This window comes from Echinops telfairi, unplaced genomic scaffold, assembly GCF_000313985.2.
Source record: "Echinops telfairi isolate 266 unplaced genomic scaffold, ASM31398v2 ScPeMD7_4225;HRSCAF=4972, whole genome shotgun sequence".
Lineage (NCBI taxonomy): Eukaryota > Metazoa > Chordata > Mammalia > Afrosoricida > Tenrecidae > Echinops > Echinops telfairi.
Genome location: NW_022108124.1, coordinates 3,110,019 through 3,128,491, shown reverse-complemented (window position 1 = coordinate 3,128,491; position 18,473 = coordinate 3,110,019). Strand labels below are relative to the sequence as shown.

Here is an 18,473-nt window from a genome sequence, read left to right as displayed (position 1 = left end):
GAGAGCAAATGTTTTGAGAATGATGAGGGCAATGAATGTACAAATGTGATTTACACAATTGATGTATGTATGGACTATGATAAGAGATTTATGAGCCCCTAATAAAACGATTAAGGAACAAAAACATACAGAGAAAAAAAAAAGAATGAAGAATTTGCCATCAGAAGGCAGCGGAGAGAGCACAAGTTTAGGGTAAAGATACTCTAAATGTTTCATGAAAGTCTTTTCAAACCAGTCTGGAAAAGATGGACATCCTCGGTTGACAGGGAGCAGCCAGGTCTCCTCGCCCGACTCTTAACCTCTCTCTTCAAGCTTTCAGCACTTACGTTGGCAATGCCTCCAGTTCTCAGAATTACCTGATGTTTTGCCGCTCTTGATCCACATAGCGTATTTGTGTCGCGAGCATTGTTTTGTGAACCTTAATCTCTTCGGTTCGTTCTTCCATCGCTGTGTACAATTGCTGTTTCCTTTTTTCCAGGGAAAGCACTTCTTCTGCCTTGTTGTGAAGCAGTTCTCGAGTACGTTTGACTTCAAGTTTTAAAAGATTGTCATCTATCATCAAATCCTATCAACACATGAAAAGAGGTCAACTATTTAAGTCATTCTTTTTTTTACCCAAACCAAAATGCTTCTCTTTTATTGCAGTAAAATCAAACTCACAATCTAGCTTTTGGTCTAAGTTGGGCACTGACCAGGATATTAACTAAGGTTAAATTGACATCACTTGGTGTCCAGGGCAATAGTTTTATGTTTTGTATTTGTTTTTCTAAGGAAATGGGTTTATGGCTATTCCAAGTGTTTTTTTAATCATTCCATTTTAAATCTACGCTTTAATAAAACATAAAAGGAAGAAATGTTATTCCTAAAATTGAAACTTTCAACATCTAACTATATATATAAAGTCCTATGAATGGATGCTTTTACATTCTAAACTAAATCTTAGAAAATGTACACAAATAATTTTTATTTCAAACTAACTCAGCCCTTGAGAAGAACACTGGCCCAAAGAGAAATAGATTGGTTCCAGAGTAGAACACCCAAAAACAAGCACTCGGGAATGTAAGATTTGAGCACTTCATAACTGTAGCTGTCTAGTGGGGATGGTAAGATGAGGTCTACGCATCTCACATTGTAGCAAAAATCAATTTCAGATGAATTAAAAACTGAATGTAAAGGTGAAACCAATGCAGATACTAGAAACAATAAACATTTGGCAATTTTAGGGTGACAAATTTCTAAGCATACTCATTAGAAGTAGGGGAAAGCTATACACTTTGTGTTAAAATAAGCTTATGTTTGATATGCAGAGTGAAAATATAAAGACAAATGGGGATATTATTGGTAATATTGATGATATAGTGAGTATGTTTACAAAACATAGGAATGCATTTTAAAAATGCAAACTTCCCAAACTTGAAATCCCAAAGACTGAAATTATAAACAACCCACACACATACAGAAGTTGATTTTAAAGTGTCATCAACTAAATAAATGCCGAGTGAAATAACGAAATACCACGTTTGCCTTTCACATTGACATCAACTTTATAGATGAGCAGATCCAGCCGTGGGCATGGTGAACACTACAGAATGCTTACCCACTGCTGGGGGGGAGGACCCTTGGCCTTAAAAACAGGCACCAGACACTGGAAATATTTATTCTTGTGAGCCATAATTAAACGGCTAGGAATATCTTAAGGGACTAATTAAACAACTGTATAAAAAATATATATATGCATTATAGATAATAGTATTGTTTCCAATGATCAAACCCTGAAAACAAACACAATTCTAACAAAGGGGAGCTCATTAAATATACTAGGTTAACATCATGCCGTAGGCTATAAGAAGCCTTAAAACATGTTAAGTGCCCTAGAAAATATCTCTGCTACTCTACTACTCACTGCCAGCGAGTCAAGTCTGACTCCCGGTGACTCTGTGAGGACAGGGGAGAACTCCCCCGTGGGCCTCTGGGACTGTAGCGCTTTGTGGGAGTAGAACACCTCATTTTTGTCCCCCAGAGCAGCTGGTGGTTTTAAACTGCCAATCTTTCAGTTTGCAGCCCAACTGCGTAAGCCCCCACCCTAGAAAACATGTATATGAAATTATTTTAAAATACAATAAATAAAGCCAATTTTCTTTAAAGGCTTGAAGAAAATAAAATGTAACACCTTCTCTTGGGGACAGGGCTATTTTAAAAGTGTCTACAATTAAAATGTAATTGTGTGGTTTTTAAGATTATACATGCAAGCAATTTCTATTGCACCTGTTTGTAAGCTTTGGCTTTACTTAGTTCTTTTTCCGATCTGTCCATAAAAAAGTTTAGTTCATTTATTTTGGTCTGGAGAGATTCTTTTTCATCACAGCTTTTACTGTTGGACCTCTTGATAAAGTAAAGGTCATTCTGTAAAAAGGAAAAAAAAATAGTGCAAACTGTGTAAATGTTTTCATTACTAATGAATAAATATATATGATATTAAATATATCAGACTAAATCATGTACCCATCACATATTTATAATAATTAGATTTTATCTCACTCTTCATGCTATATAGTAAGCGCAGATAATCATGTAGCTCTATTTTCATTTTTATCATCTATTGCGACTAAATTTAGCTTGTGCTCAATAGTTCTCGGGAATGTTAGGCTTGGTTCCCGGTGCAACTGCATCACGTGGAGTGTAACAGGAGGTGGGGAAACATCCTCCACTTGGGGTTCTCGCTCCCATTTGGAGCTCGCTGATCCAATTCAAGCCCCAGGTGGGAGAAATAGTAACCCTGAGAAAACACAGGGTCCTGGTTAACAGCTCAGGCTCTGTAAGCAGATGGCCTGGATTAGCTATCAGCCGCCTTCAGTTTCTTCATCTCTAAACCACGGTAGCAATGCCTACACCTCACTGGGTTGTGAAGATTAAAGGTACTGTTGTCGAAAACTGTGCACAACATGGTTGAAAGGGCCTGTAAGGATCAGCTATTACGATAGTTGTGTTGTAGCACAGACCATCACTATTCTGGAGAGGGAACTATTAGCTATGGTGGCATTCCATGGAATGCTTGATAAATGGGCCACACATGCCAGCTCTTCATTCTCTCGATTTACACCAGGGGCTCTCCTGCTCCCACCCAAACAAGAGTGAGCTCTCACTGTCCACTTGGGTCTCACATCAGACACTTTCTAGTACCATCTAATAGTTGGGTTCAATCGAGCTCAGAAAAGTGAAACTATTCAGTAATGCTAATAACCTTGTGACTCAAAGGGTGCACTTACTGACACCAAAGCATGTGCTTTTCCTACTAAACCAAAGAAATACTTTAAAATATATTATTTCAACAGACAACAAAGTATCAGTCTATAGGTGTTGTTACCTATCATTTTAATCATATGTTTTGACACCTTTAGCAAAAAGAAAATTGAAGAGGGGGCGAGGAAAAGAGGCAGCCCCTTCTTACAATTCTTCCTAAGACCACTAGAGGACACCCGTCACTAGCCTTTTCAATCATTCTATGCAAACCTGTTGCCATGAATTTAGACCAGCAAGGGGAGCCAATCAGACTGAGAACTAGGGTAGGTTTCCTAGGCTAGGATCTGTATTAAAGCTAATGACCATGTCTATTTCCCAGGTGTGTTCAAGCCGGTCAGATTTGGGTTAGTAGCCAGCGCTTAACCACTGCACCACCAGAGCTCCTTCCATGTGTATGCGCCAAGATTGAAGCACATCAGGTTCTCTTTTCCTATTTGGTTTTCTCCGCTCTCATTCTCTCATTTTTTAACTATCTAGTTAAACTCGAAGACGGAAAAGTAGGGCAAAGTTTCCTTTGAGCACATATTTCATACTACAATGATCATAATAACATACCCAGAGATGAAGGATGTTTTCACCTTATTAACACAATCAAGTAATTTGAAATATTGTTGTAATGGAGTAAATATCTAAGTGACAACAATAGGCAGCCAGTGAAAGAGAAGCTTTTCTTTCAGATCTCATCTCAAAGACAGATTAAGGGTAATCAAGCTACTATGGTAGATGCATAATATCAAACTGGTGTTTATCAATGTTCCGGATGAATATAGTATAATTGGAGTAGTTTGTAGGCTCAAAAACCAGGCACCAAATCTCCCACGTCGTGCTGTATGACACTGGGCAAATTATGAATCTTGAAACACAGTAATAGTATAATAATAGATATGATATATATGAGGGGGCTCAAAGAAGTTTGTGAAAAATCCCATCATATTTTAATTCCATTTTTCCATGAACCTTTTGAAGTGCCTCACATGATATACATAATGCATTTATTATATTAATGTATTTAGTAAAACTAGATTCCTAACTATAATATTAAAAGCATATAGCACAATAACTTAGCACACAATAAATGGTAATATTACATTCTAAAAGTACAGGAATAGGAACACTGGGTCATCTACTTGTGATATATGTGGACAGCTGGGCAATCACCCTATTTAAAGTCATCTTAGGAACAGGCTTTCTTACAACAGAACGACTAAGAGTATTTTCAAACATAAAAGTAGTCAGGCCAAGTTACATGAAGCTTCTTGATCTGTGCTTGTAAAAGGCCACATGTGGATTGTTTCTCTTCCAACGCCTTTTTAAGTTCACCAATTTTTGTCTCAAGGGTGTGTTTCTCTTCAGAATTAATGTCCCCTTTTAATCGTGACATCCGCCGCTCTATTTGTTGAATGTAGAAGTCCTGTTGCCGTTTTCAAGAAGAGGAAAAGAAAAAGTCAGTAAGGAGAAACAGACAGTTCAAACCATTTATATAGATGTCACAATCACCATTCACATTTTGCCCTGAATCTGGCCTCGATGTCACCTTTTATTAAAATCACTTTCACTCCTCAGTCATTTATGGGACCAAAAGTCAAGGGGTGGGATGTGTTTATCACATGACCATGATGGAATCACCATGATGCAAATCAATGACATGGATTCGGGGCGATGCTTTCAAAGGGGATATTGCAAAGGCGATGTCACACCATGAGTTGTTAGTCATGAAAGGGTCAAATTTGATATATTTCTGATTGTTTCTAAGTAATTTGCATATCTGTATTTTTGAGAAATTAGGAAAGATGATGAAATTGAGGTGATGAGAAAGAGAGCATTAGGAAATTAATTTGAGATCAGGATATATAAATATTTCTTTACAAGAACAAGTAGGGGAAGATGCCAACATTACCTTGACTGTATTGACTTGGAGGAGCAGGGGGCTAGCATCTTTGCTCAACTAAGAAATAATATAGAGTTTAGAGGCTTCCGCCAACCTACACCTAGTGGTGGGATTCAGCAGGTTCACACTGCTTCAGCAGAATTGATGCCGAGTTTTTGTTGAGTTCAGTGAACCATTTGATAAAATGGTACTTGTTACCAGGGTTCTCCCTAAGGTGTGCAGCTGGGCAGCCACCCGATATGGAAACCACAAATTTACATTCCTTATTCTTTTTTAATGCTTATCTATGCAAATCTGAGAACATATTCTTTTATTCTCCTTACTTAAGTATTAATTGTATGAAATAATAAACTACCTCTCGGTGTATCATTTTTTTTTATACTAAAATGGTCTTTGAGGCAGTGAACCAGTTGTGAAATTATTTGAATCCCATCACTGCCTATACTTTTTTAGTTGTTGCACTTCAGTCCTTTAGAACATGGATTTGGATCCCCATATCTAGAGTTGCCTCTTCTCTCACCTGTTCATTTCAGATCAAGAAAACGCTAGCTTTCTAAGGCCGCCCCCCCCCCCACCTTATTACTGACCTAGCACCATGAGCATCCGTCAATCCCTCCCAAAGAATAGTTAGAAATCTTTCTTTCCATGGGACATGGGGTCATCTAAGCATCACCACTATTGCAAACCAACGTGGAAACATAATAGTCCCATTTACCTGATTGTACATAATTTCTTGCTGCTTCAAAGTTTCAAAGTCCAGTTTATGTAACTGATGGTTGAGATGCTTTAGAGAGGAGCGAGTTCCTTCAATTTCTGAGACAACAGATTTTTCTTTCATTGTCTCGGTCTGAAATTCCTGAACTTTCTTAAATAGCCCCTCTTTCAGTATGTTCAATTGGACTTCCACTTCCTGATGAAAAGAATAGTTGTTTATTAACAACATTATAATACCTTGAAATCGTTTATTTACATGAACATTATAATTTAGGGACTTACTCATAAGCTTCAACGCCCCACACTTTTAGTCCCTGAGAAGGTAAATCCCTTACTACCACTGCAAAGAGTCCCAGGCTTTCCTGTAGACTGCCAGGTGTTCTGTTGCTGCGCTGTGTCACTTAACTCCATTTCACATGGTCCTCGCCTCAGAACTAGCCCATAAAACAGATTTCCTCAGAAAAGAAAATCCACTGGAGACACCCAGCTTATAAATTCACAAACTAGACTGGAGACTTAAGGATGTTACAGAAACTCATCACCCAATCTGCCACCTCCTTTGGGGGCACTCTCTAGTAGCGGTGAGTAGATAAATGGTTAACTAGTCCCCTAGTACATCAAGGATAGAGGCGAAGCCGATGTCTGTAATGTAAATACTACCATTCTGACAGATCTAAGGCTACTATGGTAACCCCACTAAATGCATCATAGGAGACGATCATGAAACATGTCTATCATGCAGGTAGAATAGATAAAATAAAATAATACAATCTTGGAAGGGATAAATGATGAGTACTTACTATGTTTAATTTTAACCTCATTTCATGTTATGTCTATATATACTTTTATACGAGTGATATTTAGCAATCAACATGTATAATTCCTGAAAATGTAGCAAGCAGCTCTTGTGAACCAGAAGGGGCTGGTCCCAGGACCCAACAGCCACCACTCCACTCACAGTCTACCTTCAGGTGACCTCTACAGTGCAGCCCTCCAGGAAATGGGAACCAGCTTTCCATCCTCACTGTTTCTCTCAGGCAGCAGACTGATTTTGACTTTCAAGGTTTCAGGTACAATGTACTCTAAACTTCAGAAAACGGAGTAATTTGTCCCTTTTCTCATATACCCAGGTAACCATATTTCCCTTTGGTTTATAAATCCTAATCTCTAGATCTGTTTTTATAATCCCATTGGGAAAGAGTTTTCTATGCTAATGAGAAGGGGTTAGTGTTGTGTGTGTCATGAGTTCATCTCCTACCAGGGATAACGGGAGTGATTAGGCAGGCAGAGATGGGGAAAGAGATGTCAAGCTACATGAAAAGTGCCCTGGAGCAAAAACTCAGAGACTAGGCCCCGCCTCCACAGCCAAGAGATAAGCCCTTCCAGTGAAGCTGGAAGTCTGAATTCTGACTTCTAAACTGTGAGAAAATAAATTTCTGTTGGTTCAAGTCACCCACTTGTGGTATTTCTGTAACAGCAGCACTAGATAATTAAGTATTTGGTCCCAAGAACTGGATATCCTATTATAAGAAATACCTACACATGAAAGTTGCCTTGGGAACAACAAGTGAACTAAAATCAATGGAGAGAATGGCGTAGGATGCCTAGTGGGGCTTAATCAGGGGCAATGTAGCAGCAAAGAATTACTAAACCCGAATGAAGGCAGAACATAATGGTGGGACAAGAAAGTTGCCTTGGAATTGGGTAATGGGTAGAGGCTGCAGGGGTTTTAAGATGCCTAACAGTAAAAGCCTTGACCCCGGGGTCATCAAACTTCTTAAACAGGGGACCAGTTCACTGTCCCTCAGACCCGGTGGAGGGCTGGACTATAGTTTAAAAAAAAAAAACTATGAACAAATTCCTATGCACACTGCACATATCTTATTTTGAAGTAAAAAAACAAGCGGGGCAAAAACACCTGGCAGGCCGGATAAATGTCCTCGGCAGGCCTCATGTGGCCCGCTGGCTTTAGTTTGAGGACCCCTGAGAGGATTATGAATGCCCAAGACCCTTCTGCTGAGGGCTCAGAAAGAAGTCAAAAATCCTATTCAGAGTGTCTCTATCATCTGAGAAAATACAAACGGAACCCACAACAGAATGTGGCTAGAATTGAAGATCACTAAATATATTTTTGGTGAGGCTTTAAAAGACAATGATAACCATGTGACTGGATCATGTAGGAAGGGTGATTCTTTTCACGCAGGGGCAAATAACTTGTCTGAATTATGTTCAAATGTTTGGGACAAGATAAGGATTTGTGAGTGATGAACTTGGAAGTCTGGCTGCGGAGACTACTAAGCAAGGTATTAAAGGGTCCCCTGGTTTTTCTTTACAGTTATAAGCAAGAGGAAAAGTGGGCATAAAAATGGACAACACGAAAAACAAAACTTCAATATTGTACAAATAAAGGCTCGTGGATTTCACCAAGGACATGGCTACATAATCTTCCGCGAAACGGAGTGACTAATGGAGTTAACCAACTGCCACATTAGAAAACCCGTCAGCTCAAGCCAGTCTTTTCCCCTTCCTAAAAGACTGACTTCAACGCTACCAACGTGTCAAAGAGAAGTGGTGGGAGGGATGCCGGTAAAGTTATCAAAGCCCCATTTCCATGAAATGGCAACAGATTGTTAGGAAGTAATGAGAAAGGAGATGGTGAAGAAATGCAAACAATGCACTGGGGAGGAAGCTGGCCTTAACCAAAATAATCACTGGGTAGAAAATTAGTTGGAAAACAAGAGGACTTTTCAAGATACGTATGCATTACACCAACATGTGTCATGGAGGATGGGAAGGACCTAGAAGCCAGGCTTTGCAGGCATTGGAGAGAATGGAGAAACTACTTTAAGAAAAATGAATTGGAAAAAAAGAGAGAGAGAGAGAGAGAGAGAACTTCAGGGGCATCTTTAAAATAAAGACAAAAACATGGCCAACATCTCTAATGACAAGTAGGATCACACTAGCAAGCTGAGTCTCATAAATGATCTTCTAGCCCTCTGATCCAAAGAAGTTATTAACTCCCTAGTGCTAAATTTGTTATGACTTTTGGAAAATTAAAATTCAATTTCACCTTGATACTTTTTTCTTCCTCCTTTAACATATCTTCCATGTTGGTGGCTTTCTCTTCTACAGACATCGTTTTCTCAGTTATCTCACTTAACCTTCTACTCAGATTCTGATTCTGACTTTTCAGTTGGTCTAACCTGAAGAGAGTTTATATGAAACAGGTTTTTAAAAGTATTTTATACAAACAAACATGGAATAGAGTTCATCCTACAGTTTCTTCATAAAACTCGAAGGTTTCTTTCGTTATAAACATTTTTGTTATCTATAACTATATATATATATACTTAAAATAGGCAAAAGTGTTGCTACTTAATGAGCCTTTATAAGTCAGGAAGATATTTTTTAACTTTAGTGATTTAGTTTACAGTTATTTAACACAAAAATTAAGTACTTACCATATATACTCAAGTATAAGCTGACCTGAATACCAGCCAAGGCACCTCATTTTACCACAAAAACTGCATTAAAAATGTGCTGAAAAACTTGGCTTAAACACGAGTATATACAGTAATAACTTTTCTGCAAGTAAGCAAAGACCATCAATAGATTTAAGGATTTTTTCTTACCTTTTGTTCTCATCACAGAAGTCCTTCTTTACTTTTGAAATAGTTTTCCTCATAGCTCCTAAATCACTGGAACTTCTACTCACAGTGTTTCTTAAACAATCCAGCTATTTATTAGTAAACAGACAGAAATTAAGTATTGACTCTACACCTTATAAATGAATTTAATTTTTGAAAAGTTCTACACTGTTTACTTTGAATAAATTCTAGCAACCTATGGCACACACCTAACCGCAGTGAATTCTGTAAGTAGCGTGCATTAAGTAGTTCTGGTTGAACTCACCGGTAAATTCTAAATTCACGTGTACATCTAAAGTATTTGCAAAAGTCATGAAAAGTTTGAATTTGGGCAAATCTCAGGAGGTTCTAACACATGATCCACCTAACGAATGGCTCATGCTTTTCTGCTGATCCAAGAAGTTGAAGCAGAAAACCCAAGACCTGAATTCCTCCTCCATTAAGAAGAGTTTTACACTTTTAAGGAGAAGTAGGGTTATCTATCCCAGCATAAAAGTGAGGATGTACCATACTAGTATTTAATTTTTATTCTAATTTAAAAAATCATTAATTCCCGTGCACACTAAAACTTGTATAAGAACGTTCGCACAAAAGTATTCATAGTAGTTCAAAAGTAGTAACAATCTAAATGTCTACAGATTGAAGAAGGCATAAACAAAGCATGGTTCACTCATGCAATAGAATATTATTCCACATTTTTTAGTGAAATGCTGAGCCATGCTTTGTCATGGATGTACCTTTAAAATGTTATGCTAACTGAAAGAAGTCAGATGCAAATGGCCACATGTTGTATTATTTCCACCATACTCCCTGATTCCAGCTCATAACAATCCTACAGGGCAGGGTAGAACTGCCCTGCATTGTTTCCAAGGCTGTGATCTGTACAGGTGCGAACTACCTGATCGTTGGCCCAAGCTGGTGGGTTCGAACTGCCAACCTTTCACTTAGCAGCTGAGTGCTTAACCACAAGGGACCCAATGAAATGTATGGGCAAATCAATGACAGATTAATAGTTGCCAGGCGCTGGCAGGAAGAAGAAATGGCGAGTCACTGCTTTTAGGGCATGGGGGTTCTTTTTGGGGTGACAAAAATATTCTAAAGTTAGATAGTGGTGATAGTTCAGCAAAACTTGAGTATAATAGGAACCACTGGATTGCAATAGGATGTGAATTGTCTCAAGAAATAAAGTACCAGCAGATGAATGGCTGAACAAACAAGTCTCTATGCTTTTCGGCATTTGGTTTAAACATTACAATTTTTTTTTAAATGAGCACTCTGCAATACAATCATATGGAATTATCCTCTTTTGACCAAGAAAAAACGTCTTTCTTTCTATATCAGAGATTTTTTTTTAAACCCCAAGCGGTGATACCTTATAGTATTCAATGCTCTACAGCATTCCAATTTCCCATCTACACAGTGAGAATTTCAGATAATATTGCCTTAGAGCACGTATTTCAGAAAGACTCCGTTGCTAATTAGAGGGATCGCTTACTTCCCCTATGGAATTATCTAGTTGGCATGCATCCTTCAAAGGAAGAAAAGACAGAGGCAAGAGAAATTTTATTATTGGAGGGCCCCTGGGGTGTAGTGGTTATGCCTTGGGCTGCGATTCCCACGGTCCTTAGTTGGGAACCACCAGCAGCTCCGCGGGAGAAAGGCCGGGCTTTCTACCCCTGTAAATAAACAGTTACATCGCGGAAACCCACAGGGGCTCGCTATGAGTCCGCATCGACTCGATGACAGTGAGTTTGGTTTGATTTTATTCTGCTTGAAGATACACTGACCTACTCCCAGACTAAAAAAGTATTGCTAAATCAGGAGAGAAACTTCAGCCGGTATCGCAATCTAGAATTTGGGAGTTAAAACTGTTAGGTATAAATGTAGCACGGAGAAGACGCAAAAATCTCCGATGATACTACGTCAATGTTCATTTTTACATTGATACCTTATCATTATAATTTGCCAGTTAGAACTTTGGAGTGTTTGGCCTGGGGTCCCTGTGTGGCAGTTAGGGGAGACAATACATACGAGTCCACGACTACACCCCAGTAATGTGAACCGTATCCCCGGCTCCTTCACTCTTGCGGAACTCATTCTGGGTACCTTAAGAGCTCCAAAATGTGATGATACTGCAGGGTAGCCACCAATTACTTAACGCGGTTCTTCTAGTCAAACACCTACCAAAGGCCTTTCACTGATGGGTCCGGGTAAGACTGTAGGGGGAGATACTGGTAGGATTCAGTTGTGAGCATCTGTTAACAGGATGCATGGTGACTGCTATCCTGCTGCCTATACATACAATAAACTCTAAGAAGCAAGAGGGAGTGTTGGTCTGACTACTATCAAGAGCCATGTCCCCTGGACACAGAGATCTCTGCACAATGAACATCCTTGACCCGGGAGACAGCTTTGACATTGAAGAGTGACAGAGGGGCAGCAATAGCACAACCAGGGGCCAAGCGGTGGGCTTCCCAGCCCTCAGAGCACGTAAAGCCCAGTGCTTTTTGAGAGCAAGTAAGACAGGGTTTTTGATGGTGATTTGCGGAATGAGGTGCCTCTCAGTACTTACTTCAGGGAGCTGAGCTTGCTGACCCAACTACGGAACTGGAGTTGAGTGCCTTAAGGTTGGGGCTCACCAGGTGTGGTGCCTCTGGGCCCTTAACTTGGGAGACTGGGTTCACCGACCCACCAACTGGAGCTGAATGCCTTGAGGTTGAGGCTTACAGTGGAGTGGCATGCCCTCTGGGCATTTATTAGCAGCCCTAAAAGAGCTTGGTAACCTGACCTGACCCAACAACTCTCTCTGGAGCATTCCCACCTGAGTTGTAACCTGTTAACTTCCTCCATAAAGCCCACAATCATAAGCATTGCGTGTGAGTTCTGTGGGGGCATTGCTATGAATGCATGAGCCGAGGAAGAAAAAGGACTGTGTGAGTCAGAACACGGGCATAATTAAATGAGCCAGAGGCAGTTCCTTAACCAAAGGAAAGCATCTATGTTGTTGCATGAATTTATCATGAGCACACAAACCAGCTTTTAGAGTTGACATACTTCATCCTTCATCTGATTTCTGTTCATTTCATGACGCTGATATTCCATCCGATATTTTAGCACTTTACGATCAGCAGCAGAGATTCTTTTCTCATACTCTGCATTATTCCCAATCTCATTCTCCAAAAACTTGATCTTCTCCTTAATCAAACTTTCTTTTTCTCTTGTTTCCTGCTTTATCCTGGATAATTCCTGGAATAAAAAAAAAAAAAAAAAGAAGTACTTTCAACTAAATACATGTTTTCTCTATACAGAACTTTGCTGAACACATGAGACAGTTAAGCTTTTATAAATGAAACGTGACATCCAAAGAATACCTAACAGTGTTGATTATTTTCCATCTGAGTTTCAATGAGATTTTGTAAATGTTTCAGAAAATTTATTTTTCACTTTTGGAAAGTAACCTTTTAATTGATTTCAATTGGAACATGTCTACTCAGGGCTATTGGTAGTGTTGGATATGAAGACAAATAATATATGCAAATGCAGTCATTAAGCGGTGGGCAAAATCCTCTGGAAACCCAGAAATGATGACTTCTACTCACAAGAGTCATTTGAGCGCATTTACCAAGCAGCCCATTTGAGTCAGGATTGCAGAATGAGTGGAGATAGGCAAAGAGCCGAAAGTTAATGTGTAGGCTGGAGGAGCCTGCTTGCGCAAGGGATGGATTTAGAAGGGGTAAAATACAAATGAGAGGGATGCAGCAGGAACAGCAGAGCTCAGGGCCCAGCTGAAGGATAGTCAAAGGCTATGTTTGAAGAGGCTTCCTGCTGTTGGCATGATTAGAGGTTGGGCTGCAATCCACAAGGTCTGCAGTCTGAAACCACCCCGCGCTCTGCAGGAGAAAGATGGGGCTTTCTACTTCTGTGGTGTTACGGCCTGTCTTGATGTTTTTGAACTACTGAATTGTGGATGAAATGCATGATATATAAATGAAATTTAAATAAAATTATATTTTTAAAGAAAAAGAGTTATAGTCTATAGGACCATGTATCATTTCTTATCAATTCATATACATTCTTTACATATTAATGATATGTGTTTTTAAAAGGCTGGGTTCCTGTGTTTCCTGGAAACAGGGAATACAGGACAAATGATCCCTTCAGGGTGAGAGTGGCAATACCAGGAGGGCAGAGGGAAGGTAGGGTAGAAAGGGGGAACCAATTACAAGGATCTACATATAACCTCCTCCCTGGGGGATGGACTACAGAAAAGTGGGTGAAGGGAGACATCGGGCAGGGCAGGATATAATAAAATAATAATAATATATAAATTATTAAGGGCTCAAATAGAAAGCAAATGTTTTGAGAATGATGATGACAACATATGTACAAATGTGTTTGACACATGGATGGATGGATTATAATAAGAGTTGTACGAGTCCCCAATAAAATGATTTTTTTTTAAAAAAAAGGTTGGGTTCACTCACAGATTCCTTGGGAGAAAGACCTAGTAATCTACTTCTGCAAAATCAGCCACTGAAAAATACAGAGTATAATTCTACTCTGAGATGCATAGGCTCACCAGGAGTTAGAATTAAATAGCCATCTAGTGGTTTGGTATGGGGAGTGTCAGGGGTCTCACCAGTTGTGCCTGCTGCCAAAGCAATTTAGCTATGGGCTTGTGTGAGAATGCCCACTTGATATTGATTGTGTATATGCAATCTGAGTCTAGCACATTTAATTTACATAAAGGAGGCTGTTCAAGCTTGTTTTGAAAGCAATATGAAATCAAGAGACACTAATGTCAGAACTGAAATGAAAAGATTTTCAATTAAGATTGGTATCTCCTTGTCTACTCTAGTAACCAACTCATTTTGTTGCTAAATATTGTTACCATAGAGAATTTAAAAAATTTGAAGTGAACCAATTATCAGTTATCAGCATCCCAAACTCCCAATGGCCTGAGCTTTGACTTTTCCAGGGAGTAGATTCAGAATGGAATTGAACATATCTCACCTGCCTTCTATCCTCGGCTCCGAAAATTCCCTTAATCTTCTCATTTTACTCCCCAGAACACTACTCTTTAATTCCTCAATGACCTCCCAAATGAGTTCTACATATCTCCTAACAGATGAGATAATGGTTAGGGCTGTGTTAAACCCATTTCTGTAGAGTCAAGGCCAACTCATAGTGATCCTATAAGTAAGACAAGGTACAACCGCCCCACAGGCTTTCTAAGACTGCAGATCTTTATAGAAGCAGAAGCAGACTGCTAGAGCTTTCTGTGGAGCAGAAAGGTAGAAAAATGGACTTTTCAGTTAGCTGCTAAGCACTTAACCCCTGTGCTGCCATGGCTCTAGGTCTGTTACCTGTGCTCTACTGAATGCCTATCTCATTATTGGTGTCCCGGAATCAAAAGTGAAACTTTATTGCAACTGCATGAGTCTATGGCAAATAAGAACAAAGTTTTTTGTTTATTCGTGTTTCAATTTCTCCCTTATTATTTCTTGGCTATCTGTGAGGCTCAGTTCCCTACATTAGTTAACTTACCACCAAAAAGCACATAGGTTAAATTCTCAACATCCATCTGGAGGTCAGTAGCCTTACTTGTTGGTTTCCCTTGTGTTGTGATTCAGAGATGGCAGGATCCCATCTCCAGGGCTTACAATAGGCTAAATAAATATCTTTATAACAATCACATTTCTAAATAGAATCCACTTTTAAAAACATTTGCCAAACATATTGAAACTGACTACAGTGATTTTCAAACAACTAGTGATGTGTGTTGGAAATGAATTGGATACCAGAGAGACAGATACAGTGGGACACATAGCGAAGACTAAACAGCTACCTTACCATGGCACAGTTATCTATGTCTTGATCCCTTTTTTGCATTTGTTCTATTGTGTTCTCCCACTGTTTAATGAGGTCTTGTCTTTCGGTGTGTATCTGACGAAAATCCTGTGCTGCTTTATCCAGTTCTAACTGTCAAGCAGAGAGAAAATCACATTTCTGTTCATTGAAATACATTTACAAAAATCATCTCGAAAATGATGAAATAAAAGTCTTCATTCAACCGACCTGGGCACTTAAAGTCTCCGTAAGTTCACTGTCAAGTAACTTTCTTTTCTGATTACATTCCATAGTCAGTCTTTCTAATTGTAGGGTCAGTGCCTGTGAAGCGGTTACACATAAAAGTTGATGATTAATTCAAAAGCTGCGAGACACCAGTCTAACATAAAGCATTCTATTCTTATTACATTATGTATAGACAACATTTATGTGATCTGTACAACAGCTATAATATTATGTGTCATTTCCTTATTTTTTTGCCCAATAGACAACTATGTATGTATACAACTAGGTCGGAAATGTAATTGGCTCTAAAACGACTTTCAAGAGTTTTAAAAGTAAATTACAAAAGTACTGAACTAGAATGTATAATTTCAATAATACAAAACAAAAAACAAACACACTGCTGGCAAGTCAATCAGGACTTCTTGGCCCAATAGGACAGAGTGCAAATGCCCCAAAAGGTCTCCGTGGCAGGAAATCTTTCGAGAGCAGACTGCCACGTCTTTCTCTCATTGAGTGGCTGGTGAGTTTGACCCGCTGACCTTCTGATTCACAGCGGAGCATTGACCACTGTACCACCAGAACTCCTTTTTAAAAGTCACATCTTTGGTATAAGATCCACTAAAAACAGCATACTGCAAAATACTAATGTTCGTAACATTGCCCGATTTAATTATAAGTAGATTATAAATGTTGATCGTGAAAATACGACAAATAATAACACTAGAGTCTCAAATTGGCAAAATGGCATATAATATTAAAAAGATTTTTTAGACAAAAATAGCTAAAACACTTGTAAATAGTTCCAGTATGTTTCTTTTCTGAAATGCTTTAAATAACGGCCCTAAACCAAGACTCTTAACCTACAGATCACTCTCTAAATGTCCAAAGGACGTCAGAAGCACTGTAGCATTTTTAAATGAATTATGGGTGATTGAACACAGCCGCATTTATAAAGAATTCTTAGCCTTAAAGATTCTTAGTCCAAAAAAATTTTTTTTCTTAGAATACTTTCTGACTCAAACTTGCTTTAAAACTGTTTTTCTTTACATTTCTAAGCATACGTTTAGGGGCCGGGAGGCGGGGGAAGACTGACATACTACAGACTCACAGAAAGCCTAACAAGGTCAAGTCCTCATCGGCTCACCCTGATCTTGCTATCATCCTGCTGGGCGTACTTCTGAAGGGTGAGCGTGTCACTGTCCTTGTGAGCTGATTCTTCTAGCCAGGCCTCCAGCGCTTGCTGGTCCCAGTTCATTTGACACTTCAAACTATCCATTTTTTGAGTCGTTTTAAATATGATGTTCTAATGTCCAAAGAGAGAGAGAGAATTACAAAAACATGTACGATGACTACACTAATTAAAATAAAACATGACACGATCTACTACCGAATTTACAAGTAAATTAAAAAAAAATTTTTTAACCCTATGCCACGGAGGTCACTCCTACCCAGGAAACAGGGAAGGACAGAGCACCACCCTCTAGGCTCCCCAAGGCTGCGGATCTTATGGACACGGCAGCCACATCTTTCTCCCTTGGAGCAGCTGGTGGCAAGTTTAAGTTAGCAGCCAAGCTCTGTAACCGCCACCCCACCGGGTATCCTTATACTAAGAAAGTAAATCCATCAGTTTGTTGTACTCTGGTGGCTTGGGTAGTGTTGTGATGATGGGAGGTATGCCACTGTTATTCCAAATACCAGCAGGATCACCCTTGATGGATAAATTTCAGTGGATCTTCCAGACTAAGACAGACTAGGAAAGAGGACCTAGCAATCTACTTCTGACAGTGAAAACTTTATGAATAGCAGCAGAACATTGTCTGATCATTTTCATTTTAATACATCATTTTCTTGGGGGCTCTTACAGCTCTTATAACAGTCCATACATCCATTGTATCAAGCATGTTTGTACCTATGTTGCCATCGTCATTTTCAGAACTTTTCCTTTCTGCTTGAGCCCTTGGTATCAGCTCCTCTTTTTCCCCTTCCTCCCTCACCCTCCCGCCCTCATGAACCCTTGATAATTTATCAATTATTTTTATTTTCATATTTAAGCCCATCCGGTTGGAAGGTGCTCAGAATACAACCGGAGAAGAGCTGCCTCCTCAAAATGGAGTTGACTTGAATGACTTTGATGAAGCAAAGCTGTCGAGACCTGCATTTGCTGATGGAGTGTGACTCAAACAGAGAGAGAAAAACACCCACAAATATCCACCAATAATCAGAACATGGTAGGTATGAAGCATGCACCTAGGAAAACCGGAAGTCACCAGAAGAGAAAAGGAACACAAGGGACTGGTGTTGACCATCTGGAATCAAACCATCACATGGTCTATGGTACTGGCCACGACAAACTGGAGTGGAAAGATGCTTCGTTTGTTCTAAAAAGAACAAGATCTCTCCTGGAATACATTGCTTTCAGAATAGTATCGCAAGGCCTTTAAGGAAGGTCAGTTAATGTGACTACTATTCAAGCTTTGGAGAAGGATGTAATGAGTGGTCACCAGAAAGGGCATTGCAAAAGAAGACAGCCCTCAACAAGATGGCTTTAAACGGTCACTGCAACGATAGCCTCACACAGCGGCGATGTAAAGGATGGCGCAGGGCTGGCCGGTGTCTTGAGCTATTGTACATAAAGAGTCAGCACTGAGTCGATGCCATTCAATTACACGGAAAAATCAGAAAAGCATTACAACAAAATCATTGAAAGCTTTGCAAAATAAAAAATATCAAAATACAAAGTGCAGTGAACCCTCGCCACTTCACGCTTCGACTTCCGCGGCTTCACTCTATCGCGGTTTTTGCGTAACAGCGCATGCTCTGTCATTACTGCCACTGATTGGCTCATACTA

The 18,473-nt window shown here is 39.4% G+C and overlaps 1 protein-coding gene across 1 annotated transcript in view; it reads right to left on the bottom strand.

The window, feature by feature from the left end:
* Positions 1-18,473, bottom strand: part of CCDC39 (coiled-coil domain containing 39) — a 42,825-nt gene that overhangs the window by 13,221 nt on the left and 11,131 nt on the right. Inside the window, exons 4-13 of the mRNA XM_004708614.2 lie at positions 16,769-16,927; positions 15,628-15,720; positions 15,403-15,531; positions 12,604-12,795; positions 9,535-9,638; positions 8,973-9,105; positions 5,904-6,098; positions 4,547-4,711; positions 2,266-2,403; positions 357-565 (exon numbers count right to left, since the gene is read on the bottom strand). Of these exons, the coding sequence (XP_004708671.1) occupies positions 357-565; positions 2,266-2,403; positions 4,547-4,711; positions 5,904-6,098; positions 8,973-9,105; positions 9,535-9,638; positions 12,604-12,795; positions 15,403-15,531; positions 15,628-15,720; positions 16,769-16,927 (1,517 nt within the window). The remainder of the gene's footprint in view (positions 1-356; positions 566-2,265; positions 2,404-4,546; positions 4,712-5,903; positions 6,099-8,972; positions 9,106-9,534; positions 9,639-12,603; positions 12,796-15,402; positions 15,532-15,627; positions 15,721-16,768; positions 16,928-18,473) is intronic.